Raw genomic sequence first — 25371 nt, 5'->3', positions numbered from 1 at the left:
CTGTTCCCAGACCTGTGCATAACTTTGCCTGTCTTCTATTGGTTGAGATGCACTGCATACGCCTTCCCCTGGGTGTCAGCGAATAGAGGGCCTTGAAATGGAGTCTCTACGCAGTTCAGGAAGTCTATAAATTGATTGGAATTGATGTGTCCCCCCTTTTGATTCTCTGCGCTGACGCACAAAGGACCTTGGAATGTCGTTTTAGAAGCTCCCGTTTTAGCTTCTAGTTATATCCGGCTCTGTTTTTATTCGATATAGGCTTTAAAGACATCATAATCTTGTTATTTTAAACCGATTTCTATCAGTTTATGTCAGTATATTGCGATTTTCGGGCATTTCATTTTCTGCCGTTGAATGAAGTTGGGTATTTCTCTCTCGCATGCCATTGTGTACTGCTAATTGCAACGTGGAAGAAAACATTCTCCAACCCAGCAACGATTCTTTTGGACAAAGGACACCCTTCCCAAGATTCTGATGGGAGTTCAGCTAATAGTAAGAACTATTTATGCTGATAATTCGTTGTTCTGTTGAAAAAGTAAAATGCATAAGACGCCATTATTTGCCGTGCGTTATCGCACCCTGTATTGCACCCTGTATTGCACAGTAACGTTAATTTAAAAAATGTAATTCAGCGATTGCATTAAGAACTAATTTGTCTTTCAATTGCTGTCCAACCTGTATTTTTTTAGTCAAGTTTATGAATAGTTTTCGATAAGAATAGGTGGCTTTCCAAGATGGCGCCGTACAGATTGCTTGAGATTTTGCCTACTTTTCTCATTGTATAAGCACGATTTGTGCCGCTAAATATGCACATTTTCGAACAAACTCTATATGCATTGTGTAATATGATGTTACAGGACTGTCATCTGAAGAATTCTGAGAAGGTTAGTGAAAAAATTTATATATTTTGGTGGTTTACACGTTATCACTCTTTTTGCCTTGAATCAATGCTGGGGTGATGTTTGCACATGTGGTAAACTAATATAACGCTATATTGTGTTTTCGCTGTAAGACACTTAGAAAATCTGAAATATTGTTTGGATTCACACGATCTGTGTCTTTCATCTGCTGTACGCTGTGTATTTTTAAGAAATGTTTTATGATGAGTAATTAGCTAATACACGATGGTCTCTGTAGTTATTCGAGTGGCTTTGGTGAGAGTTGTGATGGGGGCTGCAATAGTAAACTCTGATTTATACCTGAAATATGCACATTTTTCTAACAAAACCTATGCTATACAATAAATATGTTATCAGACTGTCATCTGATGAGGTTGTTTCTTGGTTAGTGGCTATTTATATCTTTATTTGGTCGAATTTGTGATAGCTGCTGATGGTAAAAAAAAATGGTGGAGTATGGGAGTGGTGTCTTTTGCTAACGTGGTTAGCTAATAGATTTACATATTGTGTCTTCCCTGTAAAACATTTAAAAAATCAGAAATGATGGCTTGATTACCAAGATGTGTATCTTTCATCTGGTGTCTTGGACTTGTGATTTAATGATATTTAGATGCTACTATTTACTTGTGACGCTATGCTAGCCTATGCTAGTCAGCATTTTTACTGGTGGGGGTGCTCCCGGACCCGGGTTTCTGAGGAAGTAGAGGTTAATGGCTAGACATTCTCAACTTCTGTCTGAGATGCTGACTTCCATAAAGCAGATTTCTGATCGACTTTCCCCGGCAACCACTTCTGCTCCAGTACATCAGATTCAAGTGCCCGTGGCAGTTAACCCCCTGGCTGAACCTCGTCTGCCACCTCCCCAACGGTTCTCAGGTGATCCGAGTGTTTGTAAGGGGTTTTTCACCCAATGTTCTCTCTCCTTCGAGCTGCAACCCTCGTCATTTCCCACCGACCGGTCCAGGATAGCATATATCATCACCCTGTTGTCGGAAAAAGCCCTAGCCTGGGCTACTGCTGTGTGGGATGCCCAAAGTCCATGCTGTGCCAGCTACTCTACCTTTGCTGAAGAATTCAAGCGAGTGTTTCAAGGTCCTACCAGCGGCCCTGACTCAGCCAAACAGCTCCTCCGCCAAGGACGGCGCAGCGTGACGGACTATGCCATCCAGTTCCGCACGGTGGCAGCAGCGAGTGGCTGGAACGACGAGGCGCTCACAGCGTGCTTTTTGAAGGGTCTTTCCGACACCATCCAAGATTAACTGGCCACTCGGGAACCACCGGACAATCTCGAGTCCCTTATAAAATTGGCCTCACGCATAGACCAGCGTCTGAGAGAGAGAGAGCTCAACCGTAGACCTCTCACCCTAGCTCCTATCGGTCCCAGCTCCGAGTCTCCACCTTTATCCTCGCTGGCTCCACCGGAACCCATGCAGGTTGGACGCATCTCCCAGGCTGAGAGAGACCGCCGGATGAGGGAGCGATGCTGTCTATATTGCGGCAAACCGGGCCATTTCCGCTCCACGTGTCCCGGGCTCCATGGGAAACGCACTCTCCCGTGCAGGCCTGGTAGGACTGTAACGGGAAACATAACCTCCTCCCATCCATCCAACTCCCGCCTTCTCATTCCAGTTACCCTTTCCTGGGACAACCACGAGCTTTCTCTTCAAGCCTTGGTAGACTCTGGAGCCGCAGGTGACTTCATGGATGGTGTCTGGGCGAAGGAGAATGGCGTTCCCTCTGAACCTCTAAGTGACCCCATAAGGGTTACTACGTTGGATGGAAGCCCTTTGGGATCTGGACTTGTTACTCGTGTCACTACCCGCTTGCGACTTTCAGTTTCCCAACACCAGGAAATGATGAACTTTCATCTGATCTCCTGTTCCGAGGTCCCTCTCGTCCTTGGATACCCCTGGCTTCACAGCCATAACCCTCACATCGACTGGTCTGTGGGCACTATCAAGCAGTGGGGTCCTACGTGCCAAGCCACTTGTATCTTCCCGAGTTCCCCGAGTTCCCCTCCCGAGTCTCTAGAATCCATCGACCTGTCCCGAGTTCCCGAGTGTTACCATGACCTCAAACCGGTATTTAGCAAACAGAGGGCCACCAAACTACCACCCCATAGATCTTACGATTGCCCCATCGACCTGTTTCCGGGCACCTGCCCCCCAGGGGTCGGATCTTTTCCCTATCTCCTCCCGAACGAGCTGCTATGGATACCTACATCAAGGACGCTCTGGCAGCAGGCCTCATGCGTCCATCCACCTCGCCGGCGGGAGCAGGGTTTTTCTTTGTGGCCAAAAAAGACGGTGGATTACGTCCTTGCATCGACTACCGGGGACTCAATGCAATAACCGTCCGTAACCGCTACCCGCTACCCCTTATGGCCACAGCCTTTGAGCTGCTCCAGGAAGCAGTTGTCTTCACTAAGCTTGACCTGCGGAACGCATACCATCTTGTGCTGATCAAACCCGGTGACGAGTGGAAGACCGCTTTCAACACGCCTACTGGTCACTACGAATACTTGGTGATGCCCTTCGGCCTGACCAACGCCCCGGCTGTGTTCCAAGCGCTCATAAACGATATGCTTAACCTGTTAGGGGTGCAGCCCGACACCGGTACACTTATGACAACATCCAGCTCAAAGTGCAGGGCGCGAAATTCAAAAGATATTTTTTTTAAATATTTAACTTTCACACATTAACAAGTCCAAGACACCAGATGAAAGGTGCACATTTTGTGAATCAAGCCAACATGTCCGATTTTTAAAATGTTTTACAGGGAAGACACTATGTAAATCTATTAGCTAACCACGTTAGCAAAAGACACCAATTTTCTTACTCCATCAGTTTTTTACTCCATCAGTAGCTATCACAAATTCGGCCAAATAAAGATAAAAATAGCCACTAACCAAGAAACAACCTCATCAGATGACAATCTGATAACATATTTATTGTATAGCATATGTTTTTTTCAAAACATTTGCATATTTCAGGTATAATTCATAGTTTACATTTCAGCTACAATCAGAAATTGCACCGAAAGCAGCCATAATATTTACAGACACCAACGTCAAATACCTAATTACTCATCATAAAACATTTCTGAAAAATACATAGTGTACAGCAATTGAAAGACAGGCATCTTGTGATTCTAGACAATATTTCCGATTTATTAAATGTTTTACAGCGCAAACAAAATGTAGCGTGATATTAGCATAGCAGCAATAGCAAGAAAAACTTGGGCGCCCACGACCAGTCAACATGCACGACAGATATATGAAATAACATCATAAATTGGCTCTTACTTTTGCTGATCTTTCATCAGAATGTTGAACAAGGTGTCCTCTGTCCAGATGAGTCGTTGTTTGGATTCAGAATGGCAAATTTCCCTCTTCACTTAGCATTGGCACTTGCCAAGTGACACGGATTACTCCAAAGTCAACAAAGTTAGAAAACGGAACACGGCAAAACTCCCGAAAAAGTTTCAATAATCTGATTAAACTATATTGAAAAAACATACGTTACGATGATATGGTGACATGTATCAAATCAAATCTAAGACAGAGATGTTCGTCTTTCATAACCACAGCTAAACATAAGCCATATCCGTGTCCTCTTTCGCGCGCTCCAGAAACAGGATATGGACGGTCACGTCAAACAAAGATCTTTTATTCCACCTCAGACCAAGGTAGACACGAAATTTCTTCTCTCACTGCATCTTGACAACCAGGGGAAGGCGTAGGAAGTGTTTGTAGACTCCTACGTCACACTCCCATGTATAGGCATGAGGTTGAACAGAGCATAGATTTCTGACATTTCACTTCCTGGTCAGGAAAAGTGCTGCAGAAGGATTTGTGTTTCACTCAGAGAAATAATTCAAACGTTTTTAGAAACTAGAGAGTGTTTTCTATCCAATATTAATAATAATATCCATATTGTACGAGCAAGAATTGAGTAGGAGGCCGTTTGAAATGGGCACGATTTCACTGGCTACTCAACACTTTCCCTTGCAGCCAGAAGAAGTTAACATCTTCGTGTTTGTTTACTTGGATGACATCCTCATCTTTTCGAGCTCCCTTCAAGAACACACTAAGCATGTCAGACAAGTGCTCAAACGCCTCCTAGACAGCCATTTGTACGTTAAGCCGGAAAAGTGTGAATTCCATTCCTCTCGAGTACAATTCCTGGGATTTGTAGTGGAACCCGGTCGAGTCCAGATGGACCCCAGGAAGATAGGGGCGAAAGCGGATTGGCCCACCCCCAAGTCTGTTAAGGAAGTTCAGCGTTTCCTGGGCTTTACTAATTTTTACCACAAGTTCATCAAGAACTTCAGCTTGGTGGAAGCTCCTCTCTCAGCTTTAACCAAGGGTGGCAACACAAGGTTTCTGTGGGGAAAAGAAGCTGAGACGGCCTTCCAAGGACTCAAGCAGCGCATCCTCTCTGCTCCCATCCTGACACTACCGACGGCGGATGAACCTTTTGTGGTGGAGGTAGACGCATCAGAGGTTGGTGTTGGAGCTGTCCTGTCTCAGAGGGGTGAAGACAAGAGGCTTCATCCTTGCGCCTTCTTCTCTCACCGGCTTACCCCGGCCGAGAGGAATTACGATGTGGGGGATCGTGAACTCCTAGCGGTTAAGATGGCATTGAAGGAATGGAGACACTGGCTCGAGGGGGCTTCTCAACCGTTTCAAGTGCTTACGGACCACAAAAATCTGGAGTATATCCAGCAGGCGAAGCGGTTGAACTCCAGACAAGCTCGATGGTCTCTTTTCTTCAATCGATTCCAGTTTATCCTCACCTATAGACCCGGGTCGAAGAATCTCAAACCGGACGCCTTGTCACGAGTCTACTCTCCTGCCATTCGAGAAGATACTGACATGACTGTCCTTCCTGCCGCTAAGATCGTGGCTCCGATCTCGTGGCAAGTTGAGGATACCGTGAAACAAGCTCAAGCCATCGAACCGGGTCCTAAAGGAGGTCCTGCCAATCGGTTGTTTGTTCCCAAGGCAGCAAGGTCCCAAGTCCTTCTGTGGGGGCACTCCTCTCGCCTCACCTGTCACCCGGGCGTAGGTCGCACCTTGGAGTTCATCCAGCGTAAGTTCTGGTGGCCCACCATAAAAGAAGACGTTGCCACTTTCGTCAAGGCCTGTCCCGTGTGCTGCCAGGGCAAATCTTCTCACCTCCGCCCTCAAGGACTCCTTCACCCTTTATCTATTCCCCACCGACCCTGGTCCCATATCTCGTTGGACTTTATTACTGGCCTTCCTCCGTCCCATGGTAATACTACTATCCTAGTCATCATCGACAGGTTTTCTAAGGCGGCCAGGTTTGTTCCCTTGACTAAATTACCTTCTGCCAAGGAAACGGCTGAGTTGGTGATTAACCATGTGTTCCGGGTCTTTGGCATTCCGCAAGATATGGTTTCCGACAGAGGTCCCCAGTTCGCCTCAAGGTTTTGGAAGGCCTTCTGCCAACTCATAGGGGCCACGGCCAGTCTATCTTCAGGGTACCATCCGGAGTCCAACGGCCAAACTGAGAGGATGAATCAAGAGCTGGAAACCACCCTCAGATGTATGGTCTCCAACAACCCGTCCTCATGGTCATCCTTCATTGTTTGGGCCGAGTACGCGCACAACACCTTGTGCTCCTCCTCCACTGATATATCCCCGCACGAGTGTCAGTTTGGCTATGCTCCTCTATTGTTCCCGGACCAGGAGGCAGTAGTCAGAGTGCCTTCAGCCTTGAGGTTCATCAGACGCTGTCGGCTTACGTGGAAGAAGGCCCGTCTTAATCTTCTGCGTTCCTCACAGCAGTACCAACGACAAGCCAACAGACGTCGCCGTCCCGGGCCTACCCTGTACCCCGGCCAGAGAGTATGGCTCTCAACTAAGAACTTACCGCTACGGGTGGAGTCTCGCAAGCTGTCCCAGATATTCATCCGTCCCTTTAAGGTTGCCAGGAGAGTGAATCCCGTTACTTTTCGCCTGCACTTACCCAGATCCCTTAAGATTAATCCCACATTTCACATTTCTTTATTAAAACCTGTTGTTTTTTCTCCCCTTATCCCGGCAGGCAGACCTCCCCCTCCGCCCCGTGTCATCGGAGGCCAGTCGGCTTATACCGTCCATCGGATACTGGATTCCCGCCGGGTGCAGCGGTCCTGGCAGTATCTGGTGGACTGGGAAGGCTACGGTCCCGAGGAGCTCTCCTGGGTTCCTGCCAAAGACATACTGGACCCTGACCTCATTCGTCAGTTCAGGGTCCTCCACCCTGAGAAGGCTGGTAGGAACGTCAGGAGCCGTTCCTAGAAGGGGGATTCTGTCAGGATTTGGCCAGGATTGTTCAGGTTTTGGTCACTAGATGCCCCCATTGTGCCTTTTTTGAACCTTTTGTTTTTTCCTTGTTCTAATTATTATTTGCACCTGTGTGTCATTTCCTTGTAGGTATTTAAACCCTGTGTGTTCCTCAGTTCTTTGCTCAGTGTTTGTATGTTAGCACCCAGCCCCAGCCTTGCTGTGAACATATATTTCTCTTGTTGGATTTTCCAGAGGTTCTCTGGTTTTGTTCTTGTTTATTTTTGATTAGTCTTTTGAGGTTTGTTTTTCCCTGCTGTTCTTACCACTTTGTGGATTTTCTTTGTATTTTGGAGGATATCCATTTTTTCTCTTGGCTTTATTTTTGACGTTGTGGATTTATATTTTTTGCCTGAAGATCTTTTTCCTTTATTAAACCACCATCTCTAGTACTGCTGTGTCTGCCTCATCTTCTGGGTTCTGCTGACTATTAGTGACTGTTTCTCACACCGGGTCCTGACAAAGTAGTTTGGGGGTGTAGTTTGGGGGCAGTGCATTACCTTTGTGAAGAAAACAAATGTTCTCCTAAATATATATACTTTTTATTCTGATTTTTCAGGGGGTACTGCCTACTTCCCACAGCTATGGATAGCTGTAGTTTTAGTTTATGGTTGACGCAGCTTGTTGGCCATTAGCCTAACTGCGTTTCTCAACGAGTGCATCCAACTGGTATTTACAACTTCACAACTGGTAAATAACACCCACCACTTGGTTAACAACGCAGCATCACTCCTACCCCAACACAGGTTCATGTTCTTAAAGTGTAATGACGGCTATTTGTGCTTCATCAATGACTCACACTCATTCAGCAACTGAAATTCAATGACTTTAATATTTAAAAGGAGGGCAGTCAAAGCAGAATCATCCTCATTGTATATTTTCTATTGTTTCTAGCAAGAAAACAATCAGAGTAGGCCTAGAATATTACATGAGCATCATGCCATCTTAAACTAATACCAGAGATAGAACAATGAGACAGATATTTCACCAGATGTATAAATGTGAAGCATCCGCTTAGCGTTTCCACTCACAACCAAATATAAACTCAGGTGAGCTTGAGATGTTTCTTCAACTTGATTGGAGTTCACCTGTGGTAAATTGAATTGATTGAACATGATTTGGAAAGGCACACACCTGTCTCTATAAGGTCCCATAGTTGACAGCCCATGTCAGAGCAAAAAACAAGCCATGAGGTTGAAGAAAATGTCCGTAGAGCTCAGAGACAGGATTGTGTCAATGCACAGATCTGGGGAAGGGTACGAAAAAATGTCTGCAGCATTGAAGGTCCCCAAGAACACAGTGGCCTCCATCATTCTTAAATGGAATAAGTTTGGTATCACCAAGGCTATTCCTAGAGCTGGCTGCCCGGCCAAACTGAGTAATTGTGGGAGATGAGCCTTGGTCAGGGAGGTGACTAAGAACCTGATGATCTCCAGAGTTCCTCTGTGGAGATGGGAGAACCTTCCAGAAGCACAACCATCTTCGCAGCACTCCACCAATCAGGTATTTATGGTAGAGGGGCCAGACGGAAGCCACTCTTCAATAAAAGGCCTTTGACAGCCCGCTTGGAGTTTGCCAAAAGGCACCTAAAGACTCTCAGACCATGAGAAACAGATTCTCTGGTCTGATGAAACCAAGATTGAACTATTTGGCCTGAATGCTAAGCGTCATGTCTTTGTCCCTGAATGTCCTTGAGTGGCCGAGCCAAAGTCCGGACTTGAACCCGATCGAATATCTCTGGAGCGACCTGAAAACAGCTGTGCAGCAACACTCCCCATCCAACCTGACAGAGCTTGAGAGGATCTGCAGAGAAAAATGGGAGAAACTCCCCAAATACAGGTGTTCCAAACTTGTAGCGTCATACCCAAGAAGACTCTCGGTTGTAATCGTTGCCAAACGTGCTTCAACAAAGTACTGAGTAAAGGGTCTGAATACTTATGTAAATGTGATATGTAAGTTTTTTTTATTTAACCTGTTGTTGCTTTGTCATTATGGGGTATTGTGTGTAGATTGATGTGAAATTATTTAATCCAATTTAGAATAAGGCTGTAACGTAACAAAATCTGGAAAAAGTCAAGGGGTCTGAAAACTGTCTGAATGCACCGTATATAAGTTACTGAAAATAGTGTAATGTTGTAGAATTTTGTTTTAATTAATGATGGACTTACAACGCCTGACTGCCCTGCTGCAACCAAGGATCCAGGAACACACCATCTGGAAATTAAAACAATCGGAAAACGACACATTGGCTTTAGAACCCTCAGAATAGTATGGAGGTTGTACTGTATATTTACTACATTACTAGCAACAAGTAGACCTCTGAATAGGACTTTGACCAACAATACAAAAGCTGAAGAAATCATGAAAATAAAGATAAGCCCTGCTTGTAAAAAATATCCCAACATGAAAGTTGCTTGAGAGGGTATAATACAGTATTTTGCTGATGTATTTTGTCATTTGCAATGTTTTTCCATACCCTGAGCAGACCCATACAGACAGATCCAGATTCAGTCTGTAAAAATTTTTTTTTAACATTATCTTTAGCTCTCATAGTACATAATTAGCAGAGTGAAATTCAAAATGTTGGTGATGAGTTAATACCTCAGGATGTATATTAAGCTTCTTCAGAATCTCTTTGACTGCTGCTTCATTGTGATGACACTCCAATAGTCCCTGGCTCTCATGGAAGAGACAGTCCACTGTGAGTATTACATCACCTCTGGTCACTAGTCTGCTGCTGTCAGGTACAGTGTAGTCTGGGTTGAAGGTGTGATGCAGTACTACCAGAATGACAGGTTTACCAGCTGTCAAAAGGAAAACAAAATATACTTCACCTCATTACCATTTTATTTTGTTTGCCTATTTTCCCATTAATTTTGGATGGATTGATCATGCCCTGACTAGATTACCAGGAATGTGCAGCAGTGCTGCGGATCTGCTACCCCGGGCCTAATATTTCAAGTGTTGATTTGGGTTGAGCCGGCCCGGGTTTATGGTTTGCGCAACATTGTAACCTATATGTTTGAGACCAACGCGTGGCTGTGGCTGTGTGCGAAGCGAGCCAGTATCTCTCACATAACTATAATGAGATTCCCTTTCTACGATCTATCTCCCTCTCTGCTCTGATAGACATGAACCTACAACTCTCATCTCTCCAGCGTTGCACTTTATCATTTCTTTCCTTATAGAACAATAGCTGCGCGAAGGGTTCTGAAGGAACTGCAGCACCCCTGATGAATTGAAATACATTTGACAAAGTTATAGAATTACTGCTGTCTAATCAGAAATAAATGAAATCATTCAGAATAGCCTACTACACCATGAGAAGACCTATAATTTAGCCACGGAGGATCAATAGCTTTTTTTTTTTTTTTAAATAGTCTAGCTGTGGATTGTAGCCCAATAACAAGGAATAGCCTACAGTCGGGAACTCGCGGCAAATCTGTCAGTGAAAAAAACAGCATGCAGACAAAACAGGCCTTTAGCAATATTTAAAATACAATTGAGGGAAAACACAGGTTGTAAAGCAATTGTTCCTGCTGAAAAGAGAAGACTTATCCGTCTACTGTAGGAGAACAAAATATTTGATCAACTTCAAAATATTGTTTTACAAAATAGAGATAGGCTTTTGGAATGAATGCATCGGCCATCTCCAGCAAGTAAGCTGTGCATCATTAGGTGAGTAAGGATTTTTAGGACTATAATTTCATCCTCATATTGTAGCCTATATTATGAGTCTCCACACACATAAACCTAGGCTATTGATGGATTCAAGACGAGGTCATTTTTACTGGTCTCAGATTATCAGTTTGTCAGTGTCAAAGTAGCCTGCCATTTCGATAATTTGTGCGGTATTAAAAAATATTCTGCCAAAATCTCCAGTCATGTAAAATGAAGTAGAATTGCATGAAATGCATTCATAAAAGGCCACATTTTTCCCGGATGCAAGGCTACTAAAATGGTCTCTATGTGTGCAACTTCTGTAAGTGCCTCTGTTCTACTGCTCTATGCCACTACGCAAATGTGATGACATGCATGCAATGCTTTGTTATAAAGGTTGTTTTTTTCGGTACCTCAGAACTCCCCAGGTCCCCCCACTCTCGCGCTCACTGATGTTCTATCTATATCAACTATGGTATGGAGATAGAACAGATAGAAGAGACAGTAATATAGGACACTTTGAGGGTTGGCTACCTGGAATCTGCTGCAGTGATGCCTAAATATCAGTACCAGCATGAGAGACAATGGGTCAGAAAGACATGATGACATCACTCTGCTCTGGTGACATCACTTCAGTGAAGCCTCCTCCAAGTTGTCTCATAAACTGGATATGAGAACCCATAGTCTTGCCAGTGGTGATGGTGTAGTACTTCATCAACCTTGGCACCTCTGTTTTGTAATGGATAAAAAAGAGAAAAGTCAAGTATAGACCCTAAAAATAAAAGTAGCAATGTTTTGGTTTAGATCACTGCCCAGACAGCTATAAGCCTAACATTACTTAAACATTATTTAAAACAGTGATAGGCATGTGTCCTATTAAAATAATTACCTCTGCATTCCATTGGGGATCTGTAAGGGGAGTGAACAGGGAAAAACATATGTGTTAGTCATGTAACAGACAATAAAATACATATATTATCTTACTGTTTCATACAACATCAGTGTTGCAACAGTGTAGCTGTTTCAATTATTTATTCACTTTCATTCTGACTATGACTGACCCCTCTGAGATAAGCTACACAGAGTCTCCCACCCATCTATCTAATATATACAACAACCCCTAATATATACAAGACAATCCATTTTACACAATATAAAGCACAGTAGGCACCGGAAGTCTGTCTGCACCAGTCTCACCTATAAGGTCGGTCAATAGTTACCAAAGCCAGAAAGTCATAAACCCCGCCTATTTCTATAATTTATATCTTCTTAAAATTTGATTTTAAACCTAACCATAACTTTAAACCTAACCTTGACCACACTGCTAACCTTATGCCTAACCCTAACCTTAAATTAAGACCAAAAAACTCATTTTAGTTTTCATAATTTTTTTGCCTACATCCTGCTGCTATGTCTGCATCAGGTAGAATACTACTAGGAGGCGGAGCCATCGTAAGGTAATATGAAGACATAACTGATCTGGATTCTGTTTTGCGTTCTGCTCAACAAAACCTGTTCGTACTGGATGGCTGTAAGTAACCGCCCCTTTTACAGTCGTAGTGAATGAGATGGGAATCTCATTTGTTGTCTCCACTAAGAGGGCGTTTCGGGAATGAAGTAATCTCAAAGAGGGTATGCAATATGGACAATTGATACTATAGGGTTTGTCGTAGCATTATTTTTTATTAGATATCCTCTTAAAAATTTCAGCATAACCATTTGATGGTCTTTCTATTCAAATAACCAAATCCAACGAGTGGTTAGGCGGATCGTTGTCGGGGGGAAATGACAGAGGGGGACTAAAACAGGAAGGAATGGCAGCTAACCTTGCTAAGGAGTGTGCGGTACGGGTAGACGTTTCACAATGTAACGTTTAAATGTATCAAACAATTCAATTATAGCCAAGTTGTTTGAGCGCGTGTAGTGCACGATTAGAAAGTTTACATTATATCAGCATCCAGAGTGTAGATTTGCTGCAACGTCACTGCAAAGCAAGCGTTCCCCTTTTTTGTGTGGCTATTCGTGGAAAATGATGGTGGCTGTGGCTTTAGTAACACTGCTACTGCTACACTGCTCGAGTAAGGTACACTGCTGCACTGAACAAAACAGAACCAATGAGTTCATATTAGGCCTACCTTTGTATTCACACGCGGGCTAATCCTGTGTTCATATAAGGGTTGGTATGCCACGTGATTCTTCTTAATGTGGACATCAAATTACTAACAGAATACATGTTCCCCAGACGAAATAATATTAAAACCCTTTTATCAATTATGTGATAGTGATGATGTCTATTGATGGACTATGTCATAGAAGAATTCAGGCCTGGTGTTGTGTTATGTGTTGCAGTACTGATCGGTCAGGTCAACTGCAATCATGGATCATCATCAACTTCATCATCACACACAAGGAAGCATGTCACCATCATATGTGCCAAGGAAGAGGAAGGCTTCACAGCCTAAACAAAAAAGTGGTGTTCCACTACCAGGTAAATGTCACTAAACTGTCACTAGATGATTGACAACTTGTCAGTTTACTGAGCAAACGTTAGAGTATTGATAAATTACATTATGTCCACATGTATCTCTGGCCAGTTGCAAATGTCTTGAATCATCATCATTATTATTGCATGTTTGGTCTCCATTTATGTATTCCATGCAGAATGTCTTGGAAATGCTCCTTCATTAGTGTTTTGTAAGGAAAGAGATGAACTAATGAAAATGTGACCATAATCCAACAGCTGTCCAGAAGATGCCAGATATGAGTGTGATGAGCATGATTGTTGTTCCACCTAAGGTAAGAATATATACACAGTAACAGTCTTTTCTTTCAGTTGTACTTGGCCATTATGAGAGTTCTTACAAGTATGGGTGCACTTTTCCAGTACTCAACATGAAAACTAAAATAACCATCATGAGGATCTAGAAATGATTTAGCGTTAAGCACTTCTACATCAACATATGATGGTCCTTAGTGCAGTGTTCGCAATAAACCTTCTAAGGTCCTGTAGGACACTGGATCTCTTCTTTACAGTTCTGTACTTTAATATTATAGAATGATGACCCCCATGCCCAGGCGACCCAAAAGATGAAAAGGTCATATGGCAGAAAAAGGTCAATGGGCCCACTGTGAGTTTCCTTTATTTTAATTGCCCATTGCTGTATGTTTTCCTTCCCATCACTGACTCCTACCTGTCCAATATTCTCAGATCTCCACAAGTTCAAAGTGTATAGGTGATAGAGGCATTTGATCTGGGAAATAGTCTGTGCTTGTGCACAATTTTCTCTGTGCAAAAGCTGACCAGAGTAGTTGTTGTCATGTGAGTTTGGTGCTGTGTGTCACTGTCTAGGTATGAGGATCTTCAGAATGTCTCTCTGGGTTCTGGTGTGGAGGATTCAACCAGCGAGACGTCCTGCTGCTCCGTGGTGTCTTCCAGCCTGGCTGTAGCCAACGGTGAGCTGCCTCCTCCTCCACCAACCTCTGCCAGACTGCCTCACAGGCTGGTGGCTAAGGACTGCTGGCCCAACCAGGCCCCAGACACAAGCAGGGCCCAGGGCCGGGGTCAAGAACCACACCTGCCCTCCGATTTTGCGATTAAGAAAATGCGGAGAGTGGAGATGGACAACAACAGCACACCTTCTGTTACAAATTTCCCTCAAGAAGTGAGACAGTCAGGTAGTTATGTTGCAACCATCACTTTCTTGTCTTCTGACCCTTTCTATTATAAACAGGTATTCAAGTTTTAGTTCATGTTGAATGTTTCCTTTGATGCAGTTCCAGTTCCTGTTGGAGGTGGGCATGTTCATAGCCATGTCCATAGCGGTCACTCAGTGGGAGTTGGGCATAGCAATGTCTACAGCAGTCACTTGGTAGGAGGTGGACATGCCCATAGCCATGTCGACAGCGGTCAATTGGTTGGAGGTGGACATGCCCATAGCCATGTCGACGGTGGTCACTTGGTAGGAGGTGGACATGCCCATAGCCATGTCGACAGCGGTCACTTGGTAGGAGGTAGACATGCCCATAGCCATGTCGACAGTGGTCACTTGGTAGGAGGTGGACATGCCCATAGCCATTTTGACAGCAGTCTCTCGGTTGGAGGTCGGCATGTCCATAGCCATTTTGACAGCAGTCACTTGGTAGGAGGTGGACATGCCCATAGCCATGTCCAAAGCGGTCACTTGCTTGGAGGTGGGCATGTCCAGTGCAATCATTCTATTGGATGTGGACATCTCCAGAGTAGTTACCCTATTGGAGGTGAACTTGTCCAGAGCAGTTACTCTGTTGTAGGTGAACATGTTCATAGAAGTCACTCTATTGGAGGTGTAACTATCCAGAGCAGTCACAGTCACCCAGCAGAGCCTACCGAGGAAGAGAAATCTAAAGTCTTCACCTTCACAACCAAGAAGGAACCCCCAGTCTACCCCCCAGGTGAGAGGACAATTAGCAAATCAAATATCACCATAGATTCAATCCCTGGCAACACTTTACATTAGTTCATCCTATACCTGTGTAATAACACAGTAATTACTTTAGTAACCATGTTGTATTAACAATGTTACGTAATACTTTGGTAATTGCATTGTAATGGTAGGTATTGTTCCTTATTCCACTTGTACAATAACAAAAACACTCCACTTCCTGTGTGGAACAGGAAGTCAAGAAGAGAGGTGGCAGCTGATGATCCTGGGCAAAGGGCGAGTCACGTGCCCCAAGTGTAAAAGTGTGAGCAGGAAGACTGTGGATGGACTGAAGAAACATATGGAGAGCTGCCGATTGGTGTGTGTCTGTGCCGTACTCACAATAACAGCCTCCCATGTTGCACTTGGTTCAACTGAATCTCAAAAAATACTAATATGTTCCTTGTAGCATCCCTTCACGTGTCAGCAATGCGGGAAACAACTGAAGTCTTCCACGGGAATGAAGTACCACATCATGGCAGACCACAATAACCTGGTAAGGCCATTCTCCCATCTGACGCTGGTTTTGGTGTGTTTCATGTTGACATTGGTGTTAACTGTCTTGTTTTTCCAGCCCTCACCAGATGACATAAATGGCCTGGATGACCAGTCCATGAAGGAAAAATTGAGGAAGGTGCTGAAAAGGATGGGCAAATTAAAATGCTCGAAAGAGGTATGATTCCTTGATGGCGTCTGTATCTGAAATTCCAGTACAGATGTCACATTAACCATTGTTGGTTGTCTCCCAAAGCAGTCTGGTTGCCTCTCACATTAACAATGTTCTGACATACAGTACCAGTCAAAGGTTTGGACACACCTACTCATTCAATGTTTTTTCTTTATCTTTACTATTTTCTACATTGTAGAATAATAGTGAAGACATCAAAACTATGTAATAACACATATGGAATCATTTTGTAACCCAAAAAATGTTAAACAAATATATTTTCTATTTTAGATTCTTCAAAGTAGCCACCCTTTGCCTCGATGACAGCTTTGCACTCTCTTGGCATTCTCTCAACCAGCTTCACCTGGAATGCTTTTCCAACAATCTTGAAGGAGTTCCCACATATGCTGAGCACTTGTTGGCTACTTTTCCTTCACTTTACGGTCCAACTCATCCCGAACCATCTCAATTTGGTTGAGGTCGGGTGATTGTGGAGGCCAGGTCATCTGATGCAGCACTCCATCACTCTCCTTATTGGTCAAATAGCCATTACACAGCCTGGAGGTGTGTTTGGTCATTGCCCTGTTGAAAAACAAATGATAGTCCCACTAAGCGCAAACCAGATGGGATGGCCTATCGCTGCAGAAGGCTGTGGTAGCCATGCTGGTTAAGTGTGCCTTGAATTCTAAATAAATCACAGATAGTGTCATCAGCAAAGCACCATCACACCTCCTCCGCCATGCTTCACGGTGGGAACCACACATGCTGAGATCATCCGTTCACCTACTCTGCGTCTCACAAAGACACGCCGGTTTCAACCAAAAATCAAAAATTTGTACTCGTCAGACCACCAGTCTAATGTCCATTGCTCATGTTTCTTGGACCAAGCAAGTCTTCTTCTTATTGGTGTCCTTTAGTGGTGGTTTCTACGCAGCAATTCGACCATGAAGGCCTGATTCACGCAGTATCCTCTGAACAGTTGACGTTGAGATGTGTCTGTTACTTGAACTCTGTGAAGCATTTATTTGGACTGCAATTTCTGAGGCTGGTAACTCTACTGAGCTTATCCTCTGCGTCAGAGATAACTCTGGGTCTTCCTTTCCTGTGGCGGGCCTCGTGAGAGCCAGTCTCATCATAGTTCTTGATGGTTTTTGCGACTGCACTTTTCCACATTGACTGACCTTTATTTCTTAAAGTAATGATAGATTGTCGTTTCTCTTTGCTTATTTGAGCTGATCTTGCCATAATATGGACTTGGTCTTTTACCAAAATAGGGTTATCTTCTGTATACAACCCCTACCTTGTCACAACACAACTGATTGGCGCACACGCATTAAGTTAACTTTTTAACAAGGCACACCTGTTTTAATTGAAATGCATTCCAGGTGACTTCCTCATGAAGCTGGTTGAGAGAATGCCAAGTGTGTGCAAAGCTGTCATCAAAGCAAAGTGTGGCTACTTTGAAGAATCTAATATACAAAATATATTTTCATTTCTTTAACACTTTTTTGGTTGCCACATGATTCCATATGTGTTATTTCATAGTTTTGATGTCTTCACTTTTATTCTACAAAGTAGAAAATAGTAAAAAATAAAGAAGAACCCTGGAATGAGTAGGTGTGTCCAAACTTTTGACTGGTGCTGTAGGTCTGGGATTTCATAGTCTACATCGTTGGTACATGGGAACTATAGATGTGTTTCACTCTAAAGGACTGTGTTACATTACAGGGCTGCACTGGTAGTTTCACCAGCATCATGGGTTACCTGTACCACATGAAGAAATGTGGGAAAGAGGAGTCTGAGCTGGAGAAGCTGCTTCTCAACTGCCAACACTGTGGCAAGGTCTACAAGTCCAAGGCAGGCCTGGAGTACCACCTCAAGTCGGAGCACGCACCAGTGAGTTCGCTATATTGCACTGCCTTTACAGCAGGGATCTTCAACTAGATTCAGGGGTGGGGGGGAAACAAAATGACAAATAATTTATAGACCGCAAATTGACCACAATAATCAGAAACAGATATAATATTTGAAGAAAACAATAATTTTATACCTTGCTTACATTTGTATATGATCACATCTCTCTATTTTGCGTGGGAATACTTGGGAACAGATTTCCAAAATTATAATCAATTGGAGCTGATTTCCTTGTGTTTTTACTGTGTTTTTATGTCCAACAATCCAGAACTTGGTGGGGTCAAATAAAACCACCCGTGTGCCAAATTCGTCCTGGGAGCTACCCGTTGGGGAATCCTGTTTTACACTATACACTTGTCCACTAACTAATAAGACAGTCTTTCAAGGTTACAATTCACTGGGTGACATTCCATCGCACAACATGCCATTGTGCTCACAATCAGTAGCAGTTACATTCTGGCAACTTCAATGTCACAAATATTTCTCTGTATATCCACCCACTCAATTTCCCAGAGCACCCCATTCCTTGGTCTCTTTTTTTATAGCTAATTTCTCCTCCTCTAAATTATTTGAGCTTCTCTTGAATGGGCGATGATAGACAGCTGTCTCCCTCTCCCCCACAGGTGCCTCAGAATGCAGAGGAGGAGGAGGTGAAGGCCCAGAGAGAGCCCAACCTTGAGAGGACACCCAGCGGCCGGGTCAAACGCATGTCAGCCCAGGTGGCCTTTTTCCACCTACAGGAGATTGCTAACGACGAGCTGGCCAAGGAGTGGCCCAAGAGGAAGGTCATCGGAGACCTTGTCCCAGACGATAACAAGGTGAGGACACTTCAACACTAAGATGGTCCTACATCTGTGCTCATTTACTGTATCTATTCCTGTGTATACATTGACCTCCAGATTAACCATTATTTTTTCTGTTGGGTTCCACAGCTGAGATATGCCCGCCCAGGGCTGCCTGCCTTCAGTCAGGAGGTCCTTCGGAAGTGGAAAAACGAAGTGAAGCTGCAAAAAAAAGTGCAGTGCCCAAACGTGGTACGACCTATCATTTTTAAAACGATCTTTTATCCCATGTTGCGTATAGTTGAGATGTTGCTCACTGTACTATACTTGTGTTATAATGTGACTAGGAAACTTTCTGGTTTCCCTCAGGGCTGCGGCTCGGTCTACACCAGTGTGTCTGGACTGAAGGCTCACCTTGGGCTCTGTGGAAGGGTATGGAATAGATTTACTCTCACTGCTCTGCTGTCTTTCACTTCCAAGTACTGCAACGTATCCAGAAGACAGGGAAAGTTATTCAGCTGAAACTGAGTCAATTCTTCAGCATAAAAATCTGATGTATGCACAGGAATTGAATCCATTATTAAGCATCTAATTCAACCGAATCTTTTTTCTCATTATGCAGGGGGACTTTGAAGCAGGGAAATACAAATGCCTGATCTGTAAGAAAGAGTTCAACTCAGAGAGTGGGGTGAAGTACCACATCAACTCTGTCCACTCCCAGGTCAGAAATGTATTTGTTTTAGACTTTTAACCACCATGATGACCTACTGTATTATATTAATGTATACTGTTTTGCCATATGAATAAAGTACTGCAAAAATTCATGTTATAGTGCTTTTTGGTGGCATACTATACTAATTTCCTTTGTCCTGTGTTTTCTTAGGACTGGTTTGTGGTGACCTCAAAATCCAAGAACTTTGATAAGGTCCTGAAGACCAAGCCCAAGGTGCACAGCACTGTGAATGACCCCACTGACCAGCTCCAGCAGCAGACCCTCCATGTCTTCACCCCCATCCTAGAGCCCTGGCAGGACATGCAGATGGGACCCCCACCAGCGGTGCCCGAGCCGGCCCTGCAGGTCAACCCTGAGGCAGCAGAGAGGAAGAGGAGGGGGAAGGGGAGAGGGAAGGAGAAGGACTGCTATGACTTCACTGGCAGTGACCATTCCAGCAGTAGCAGCAGTGGCAGCTCCAGCAGCGGATCAGAGACAGAGGAGCCTGAGGGCCAGAAACACAACGTTGACCAATGGGCACTGCAGAGACCCAGTATCATCGAGACCCACCCTGAAGCTGCCAAGCGACCCAGAAGCAACCTCTAGTTCGGTTTGATCACCTGACTTCAGATCAGTGGTCCGTTCAGGAGGGTGCAACGTTACAGAACGTTCAGATAGAAATGCATTCTGCATTGGTCCTGGGATGTGTAGTCTGTGTTTCAACTGTAACTATGAGATCATCTTAGCCAACTTTTAATGTGTCTTATTATTTTAATAAGATTTATAACTTTTTTGTTTTCTGACATGTTTACTTAGACTTTTTTAAACTCCTATTATCGGTAGTTCCTCGATACAGATTGTGCCTAGTGTATGGATTTATTATTTCATACAACTCCTTATTATAACTGTTATCAGACTTCTTCTTTACAATGCATATTTAACCGTAGCATGTGGTGTTAATGTAGTCTGCATTTTATATCATGGATTGTGATATGTTAACGCAGGATGAATTTGAAATACGGTGGTTGTCGGGTTATAGTTGTCCGTGATGTGTTAACGCTGCATTGTTTGTGGATGTACAGTCCAGATGGAAATAGGTGCATTTGTCGTTTTATTTACTCCCTTTGTGCCCCTCTGCTGTATGATTGTATTTTGTTTATTCTTCTCCTGTTGAGATTTGCAGTGCGCTTCTGTTTAAGGTTTTGAATAGATTAATCTGTTTTACTTTTGAATAATGAAGCTGCCCTTAATTTTTTTGATGATCCCTAACAAATTGATTGTTAACAATTGGGTTTCCCTATTTGATGGCTTAGAAAATTTTACAAAGACAACCAATGTCTTTCAGATCAAAGATTCTGCTTGCGTCCGTGATTCCTGTAACAGAAACAGGCATAGTGCATGCACTTTTATATTGACTGAAATGAACTGCTCAATCTAATCATAGGCATATTCCCATAACCCAACCTTGTGAAAGTTGACAAGCGTGCCATCATTTGTTTTGTCTGGCATTAGACACTGCTTCTTGAGATGAGTTGTGTTCAGTGTTTAATGAACCAACTGTTGTTAGTCAAATGAAAGGGAACACACTTCAATTCACCATTTGTGTACATTTGTATTAATGGAGAAACTATTGTTTCAAGATTAGAAAACTGCATTATACCTTTTTTTAGAAGTACTGTATTGTGCTGCTATTTTTAACTACCAGCAGTGTTAGCTATATTAACAGGCAAAATAAAAAATATTTACATAATTCTACAAATTTTCCGTTCTCATTTTGCCTTTGTCTTACACAGTAAACAAACCGTATTCTACTAACAACTGCAGGTGTTCAATTAAAGATAAGTGATGCGCCGTCTGAACAAGCTCTGGTTCTATTCACTTCAGTACTTTGGGCGCCACCTGTGGCAGAAATGTGTGTCACAGCCATGCAGCGAGGCAATATATTACTGAACAAAAATGTGAGGTGTTGGTTTCATGAGCTGACATAAAAGATCCCAGAAATGTTTCATGTGCACAATTTTGTTTACATCCCTGTTAGTGAGCATTTCTCCTTTGCCAAGATAATCCATCCACCAGACAGGTGTGACATATCAAGAAGCTGGTTAAACTGCATGATCATTAGACAGGTGCAGCTTGTGCTGGGGGCAATAAAAGGCCACTAAAATGTGCTGTTTTGTCACACAACACAATGCCACAGATGTCTCAAGATTTGAGGCAGTGTGCAATTGGCATGCTGATTGCAGGAATGTCAAACAGAGCTGTTTCCAGATAATTTCATGTTAATTTCTCTACCACCAACATAATTTTAGAGAATTTGGCAGTACATCCAACTGGTCTCACAACCGCAGACCACGTGTAACCACACCAGCCCAGGATCTTCACACCCGGCTTCTTCACCTGCGGGATTGTTTGAGGGGGGGGGGGGGGGGGGGTACTTCTGTCTGTAATAAAGCCCTTTTATGGGGATATCTAATTCTGATTGGCTGGGCCTGGCTCCGCAGTGGGTGGGCTTATATCCTGCCCAATCATGTGAAATCCATAGATAAGGGCCTAATCAAAGTTGCTGTCGGCAGCAAATGAGACTTGAAAGAAGGCGTAATCGGTAACTAATTTGTAAATTATGTGACTGTGGCTCTGTATTCAATCCATCGTAATTTAACCATATTTGTCACGAGCGTGCGGAATCGAACCGGGAGTTAGCTGATAGGCGCGAGTCAACTTGGGAATGATAACACTGGACACTTCCTACAAAAACCTGCTGTAGCAAGTGTGTAAGTATAAACATTTTTGTTATGCCATAAAAACCCAGTTCGCTAGGTTTGTTAGCTATAAGTCTAAATGTTTCAGTTTTTACGACTGATAACGTTACTCGATTTATCGATTGTGAATCAATCAGGCGATGCAAATCAGTCAGTGCCCCTTGCTTCCACATGGAGGTATGCTAACTACATACATTTGCCCTCAGGTCACCTGCCAAAGATGAGTGATGTGAACTAGCCAATAGCCATAGTTAGTAAGCAACCCAGCAAGCAATGAGGAATCGGCCCAGAAGCGGCCCTCTTCCAGGGGGCCGGAACTGATTGAATCGGGCCGGAATCGGGCGTTGGACTCGGCCTGGAATCAAAATGAATGACTGCCCAGAATCGGCCCCAGAATTATGCATACAAATTATACCCATCCACCAACAACAACAAAATTATGTCGGAGGAAACACGTACAACTGGTGACCGTGTCAGCGTGCATGCGCCTGGCCCGCCACAGGAGTCACTACAGCGCAATGGGACAAGGACATCCCAGCCGGCCAAACCATCCCCTAACTCGGACGGCGCTGGGCCAATTGTGCGTCGACTCATGGGTCTCCCAGGCGCGGCCGGCACGAGTATCGAACTAGCATACTGTATGTAGCAACATGTAGTGTCTTAGACTGCTGCACCACTCGGGAGGCTCCATCCACAAAGTTTTTAATGCTTATCAATGCACAAAGTATCAAAATACTAAAATACAACTTAAACAAGACTCTTAAAGAATTTAATTTAAATGTTTATTGTATTTTTTGATCACAGAAACAATGAGAAAATATGGAAAAATTGAAATAACGAAGCGTTAACTATATAAAGCAGCCCATGTAATCATTTGCCAGAGAGTAGCCCCAATCAGCCTGAGATCCAAGTAATACTTTTGGGCCAGATAACTCTCAAGGGAATCGGTCCGAGCCCCAAGTAATACATTTGGGCCAGATAACTCTCAAGGGAATCGGTCCGAGCCCCAAGTAATACTTTTGGGCCAGATAACTCTCAAGGGAATCGGTCCGAGCCCCAAGTAATACATTTGGGCCAGATAACTCACACCGGAATCGGCCGAGCTCAATCCCCGCATCCTAGCCATAAGTAATACTGCCTAATGCCACATGACATCGGCCGAGTCTGACTCTCAGCCGAGTGCCCCGACTCTCACCCGGAATCGGCCCAGATCCACTGTGCTAGTTGGGAAGCTTATTATCCAATCTGCATTGCACAGTTATGTTGTGAAATGTACAAATTATCTATCCACTGTCCGACTCACACACACACACACACTCTCTCTCTCTCAAGTATGCAGTAGGGCTGTATGCCTGTGACAGAGAGTTGCACAGGTTGTTGAGGCTGCCTCTCACCAAGAAGAGTTGCTCAGTGACGTTGTCTAGGCTTTCTGTGATAAAGAAGAGGTGCTCCGTAAGGTTGTCTAGGCAGTTAATGGCAACCATTGCCCAGAAGTTGAGCAAACAGGGTAGCGACTCCGAGGCCATGGGTGTACCCAACCAAATCAAACATTGTCTTCAGATTTAAAACATCATGCTACATTGACCCATTGTTTTATGCCTCTGTTCTGTTTCAATGCATTGCTGTACCTTCACACCCAGAACATGGAGGTTTACAACCATCCTAACAATGCTACTCAGAATGACTGGGAGTCTAGCACAGGCCCCAGCCCCAGCTCAACCCAGCCCCAGAAACAGACTAGAGGCAAGGGCAAGAACAGAAAGGCTCCTGAATTTTAACAGTGACTGTCACGCCCTGACCATAGAGAGTCTTTTATTCTCTATTTTGGTTAGGTCGGGATGTGACTAAGGTGGGTGATCTAGTGTGTTTATATCTATGTTGGCCTGGTATGGTTCCCAATCAGAGGCAGCTGTTTATCATTGTCTCTGATTGGGGATCATATTTAGGCAGCCATTTCCCCACTGGCTTTTGTGGGATCTTGTTTTCGTGTTGATGCCTGTGAGCGCTACAGAACGTCACATTTCGTTACTCTTTATTTTTTTGTGAGTTTCATTTAATTAACATGTGGAACTCTACGTACGCTGCGCCTTGGTCCGTTAATTCATTAGACGATTGTGACAGTGACAACACCGCAAAGGATAAGGACTTTGTTCCAGAAAATAAAGACGGAGGAGGAAAGTGAGGATGAAGATACTCAAGACGACTTAGACTTGGAGCTGAGGCACGCCAACGAAAGACCTTAGATTCAACGCATTTCCTGAGGTCTTGTGAGTACAGTTTTTTTAGCAGTAGATTGTGATACATAGAATTGCAGACAGAGAGATATTGGGAAGGGGTTTTGCCTGTCTGTATGTAGGTAGCAGGCTCTCTGTGCTAGTGATGGCTGTTTAACAGTCTGATGGCCTTGAGATGGATGTTTTTGCGTCTCTTAGTCCCAGCTTGGATGCACCTGTACTGACCTCTTCTTATGGCTGTTAGTGTGGTGAATAGGCAGTGGCTCGGGTGATTGTTGCCCTTGATGATCTTTTTGGCCTTCCTGTGACATCGGGTGCTGTAGGTGTCCTGGAGGGCAGATAGTTTACCCCCGGTGATGTGTTGTGCAGACCGCACCACCCTCTGGAGAGCCCTACGGTTGTGGGCGGTGCAGTTGCCGTACCAGGCGGTGATACAGCCCGACAGGATGCTCTCAATTGTGCATCTGTAAAAGTTTGACGGTTGTAGGTGACAAGCCACATTTCTTCAGCCTCCAGTTTGTCCGTGATGTGTACGCTGAGGAACTTAAAACTTTCCACCTTCTCCACTCCACTGCTATCCCGTCGATGTGGATAGGAGGGTGCTCCCTCTGCTGTTTCCTAGAGTCCACAATCATCTCCTTTTTGTTTTGTTGAGTGAGAGGTTATTTTCCTGACACCACACTCCGAGAGCCCTCAGCTCCTCCCTGTAGGCTGTCTCATTGTTGGTAATCAAGCCTACTACTGTTGTCGTCTGCAAACTTGATGATTGAGTTGGAGGCGTGCATGGATGAACAGGGAGTACAGGAGAGGGCTGAGCACACACCCTTGTGGGGCCCCAGTGTTGAGGATCAGCAAAGTGTAGATGTTGTTTCCTACCTTCACCACTGGGGGCGGCCCATCAGGAAGTCCAGGACCCAATTGCACAGGGTGGG

General features: G+C 44.1%; 1 protein-coding gene and 1 long non-coding RNA gene across 2 annotated transcripts in view; one reads left to right on the top strand and one right to left on the bottom strand.

Annotated features, from left to right (window-relative positions):
• Positions 1-11462, bottom strand: part of LOC120024102 — a 33572-nt gene extending 22110 nt beyond the window's left edge. Inside the window, exons 1-2 of the long non-coding RNA XR_005472809.1 lie at positions 11446-11462; positions 9853-10055 (exon numbers count right to left, since the gene is read on the bottom strand). This is a non-coding gene — a long non-coding RNA (uncharacterized LOC120024102). The remainder of the gene's footprint in view (positions 1-9852; positions 10056-11445) is intronic.
• A 1090-nt stretch (positions 11463-12552) lies between these two features.
• On the top strand, positions 12553-21193 carry znf512 (zinc finger protein 512). The gene is made up of 15 exons (XM_038968797.1): positions 12553-12994; positions 13261-13399; positions 13652-13707; positions 13966-14039; positions 14261-14586; positions 14686-15342; positions 15566-15690; positions 15781-15867; positions 15946-16044; positions 17767-17934; positions 18576-18770; positions 18885-18986; positions 19104-19166; positions 19357-19455; positions 19618-21193. The coding sequence occupies exons 2-15, from the start codon at positions 13288-13290 to the stop codon at positions 20050-20052; spliced, it is 2598 nt and encodes an 865-aa protein (XP_038824725.1). The 5' UTR covers positions 12553-12994; positions 13261-13287; the 3' UTR covers positions 20053-21193.
• Positions 21194-25371: the final 4178 nt, after the last annotated feature.

This window comes from Salvelinus namaycush, chromosome 29, assembly GCF_016432855.1.
Source record: "Salvelinus namaycush isolate Seneca chromosome 29, SaNama_1.0, whole genome shotgun sequence".
In the NCBI taxonomy this organism is placed as follows: domain Eukaryota; kingdom Metazoa; phylum Chordata; class Actinopteri; order Salmoniformes; family Salmonidae; genus Salvelinus; species Salvelinus namaycush.
Note: the sequence above shows the minus strand (reverse complement) of the source record. Positions and strands in the feature narration are given on the sequence as shown.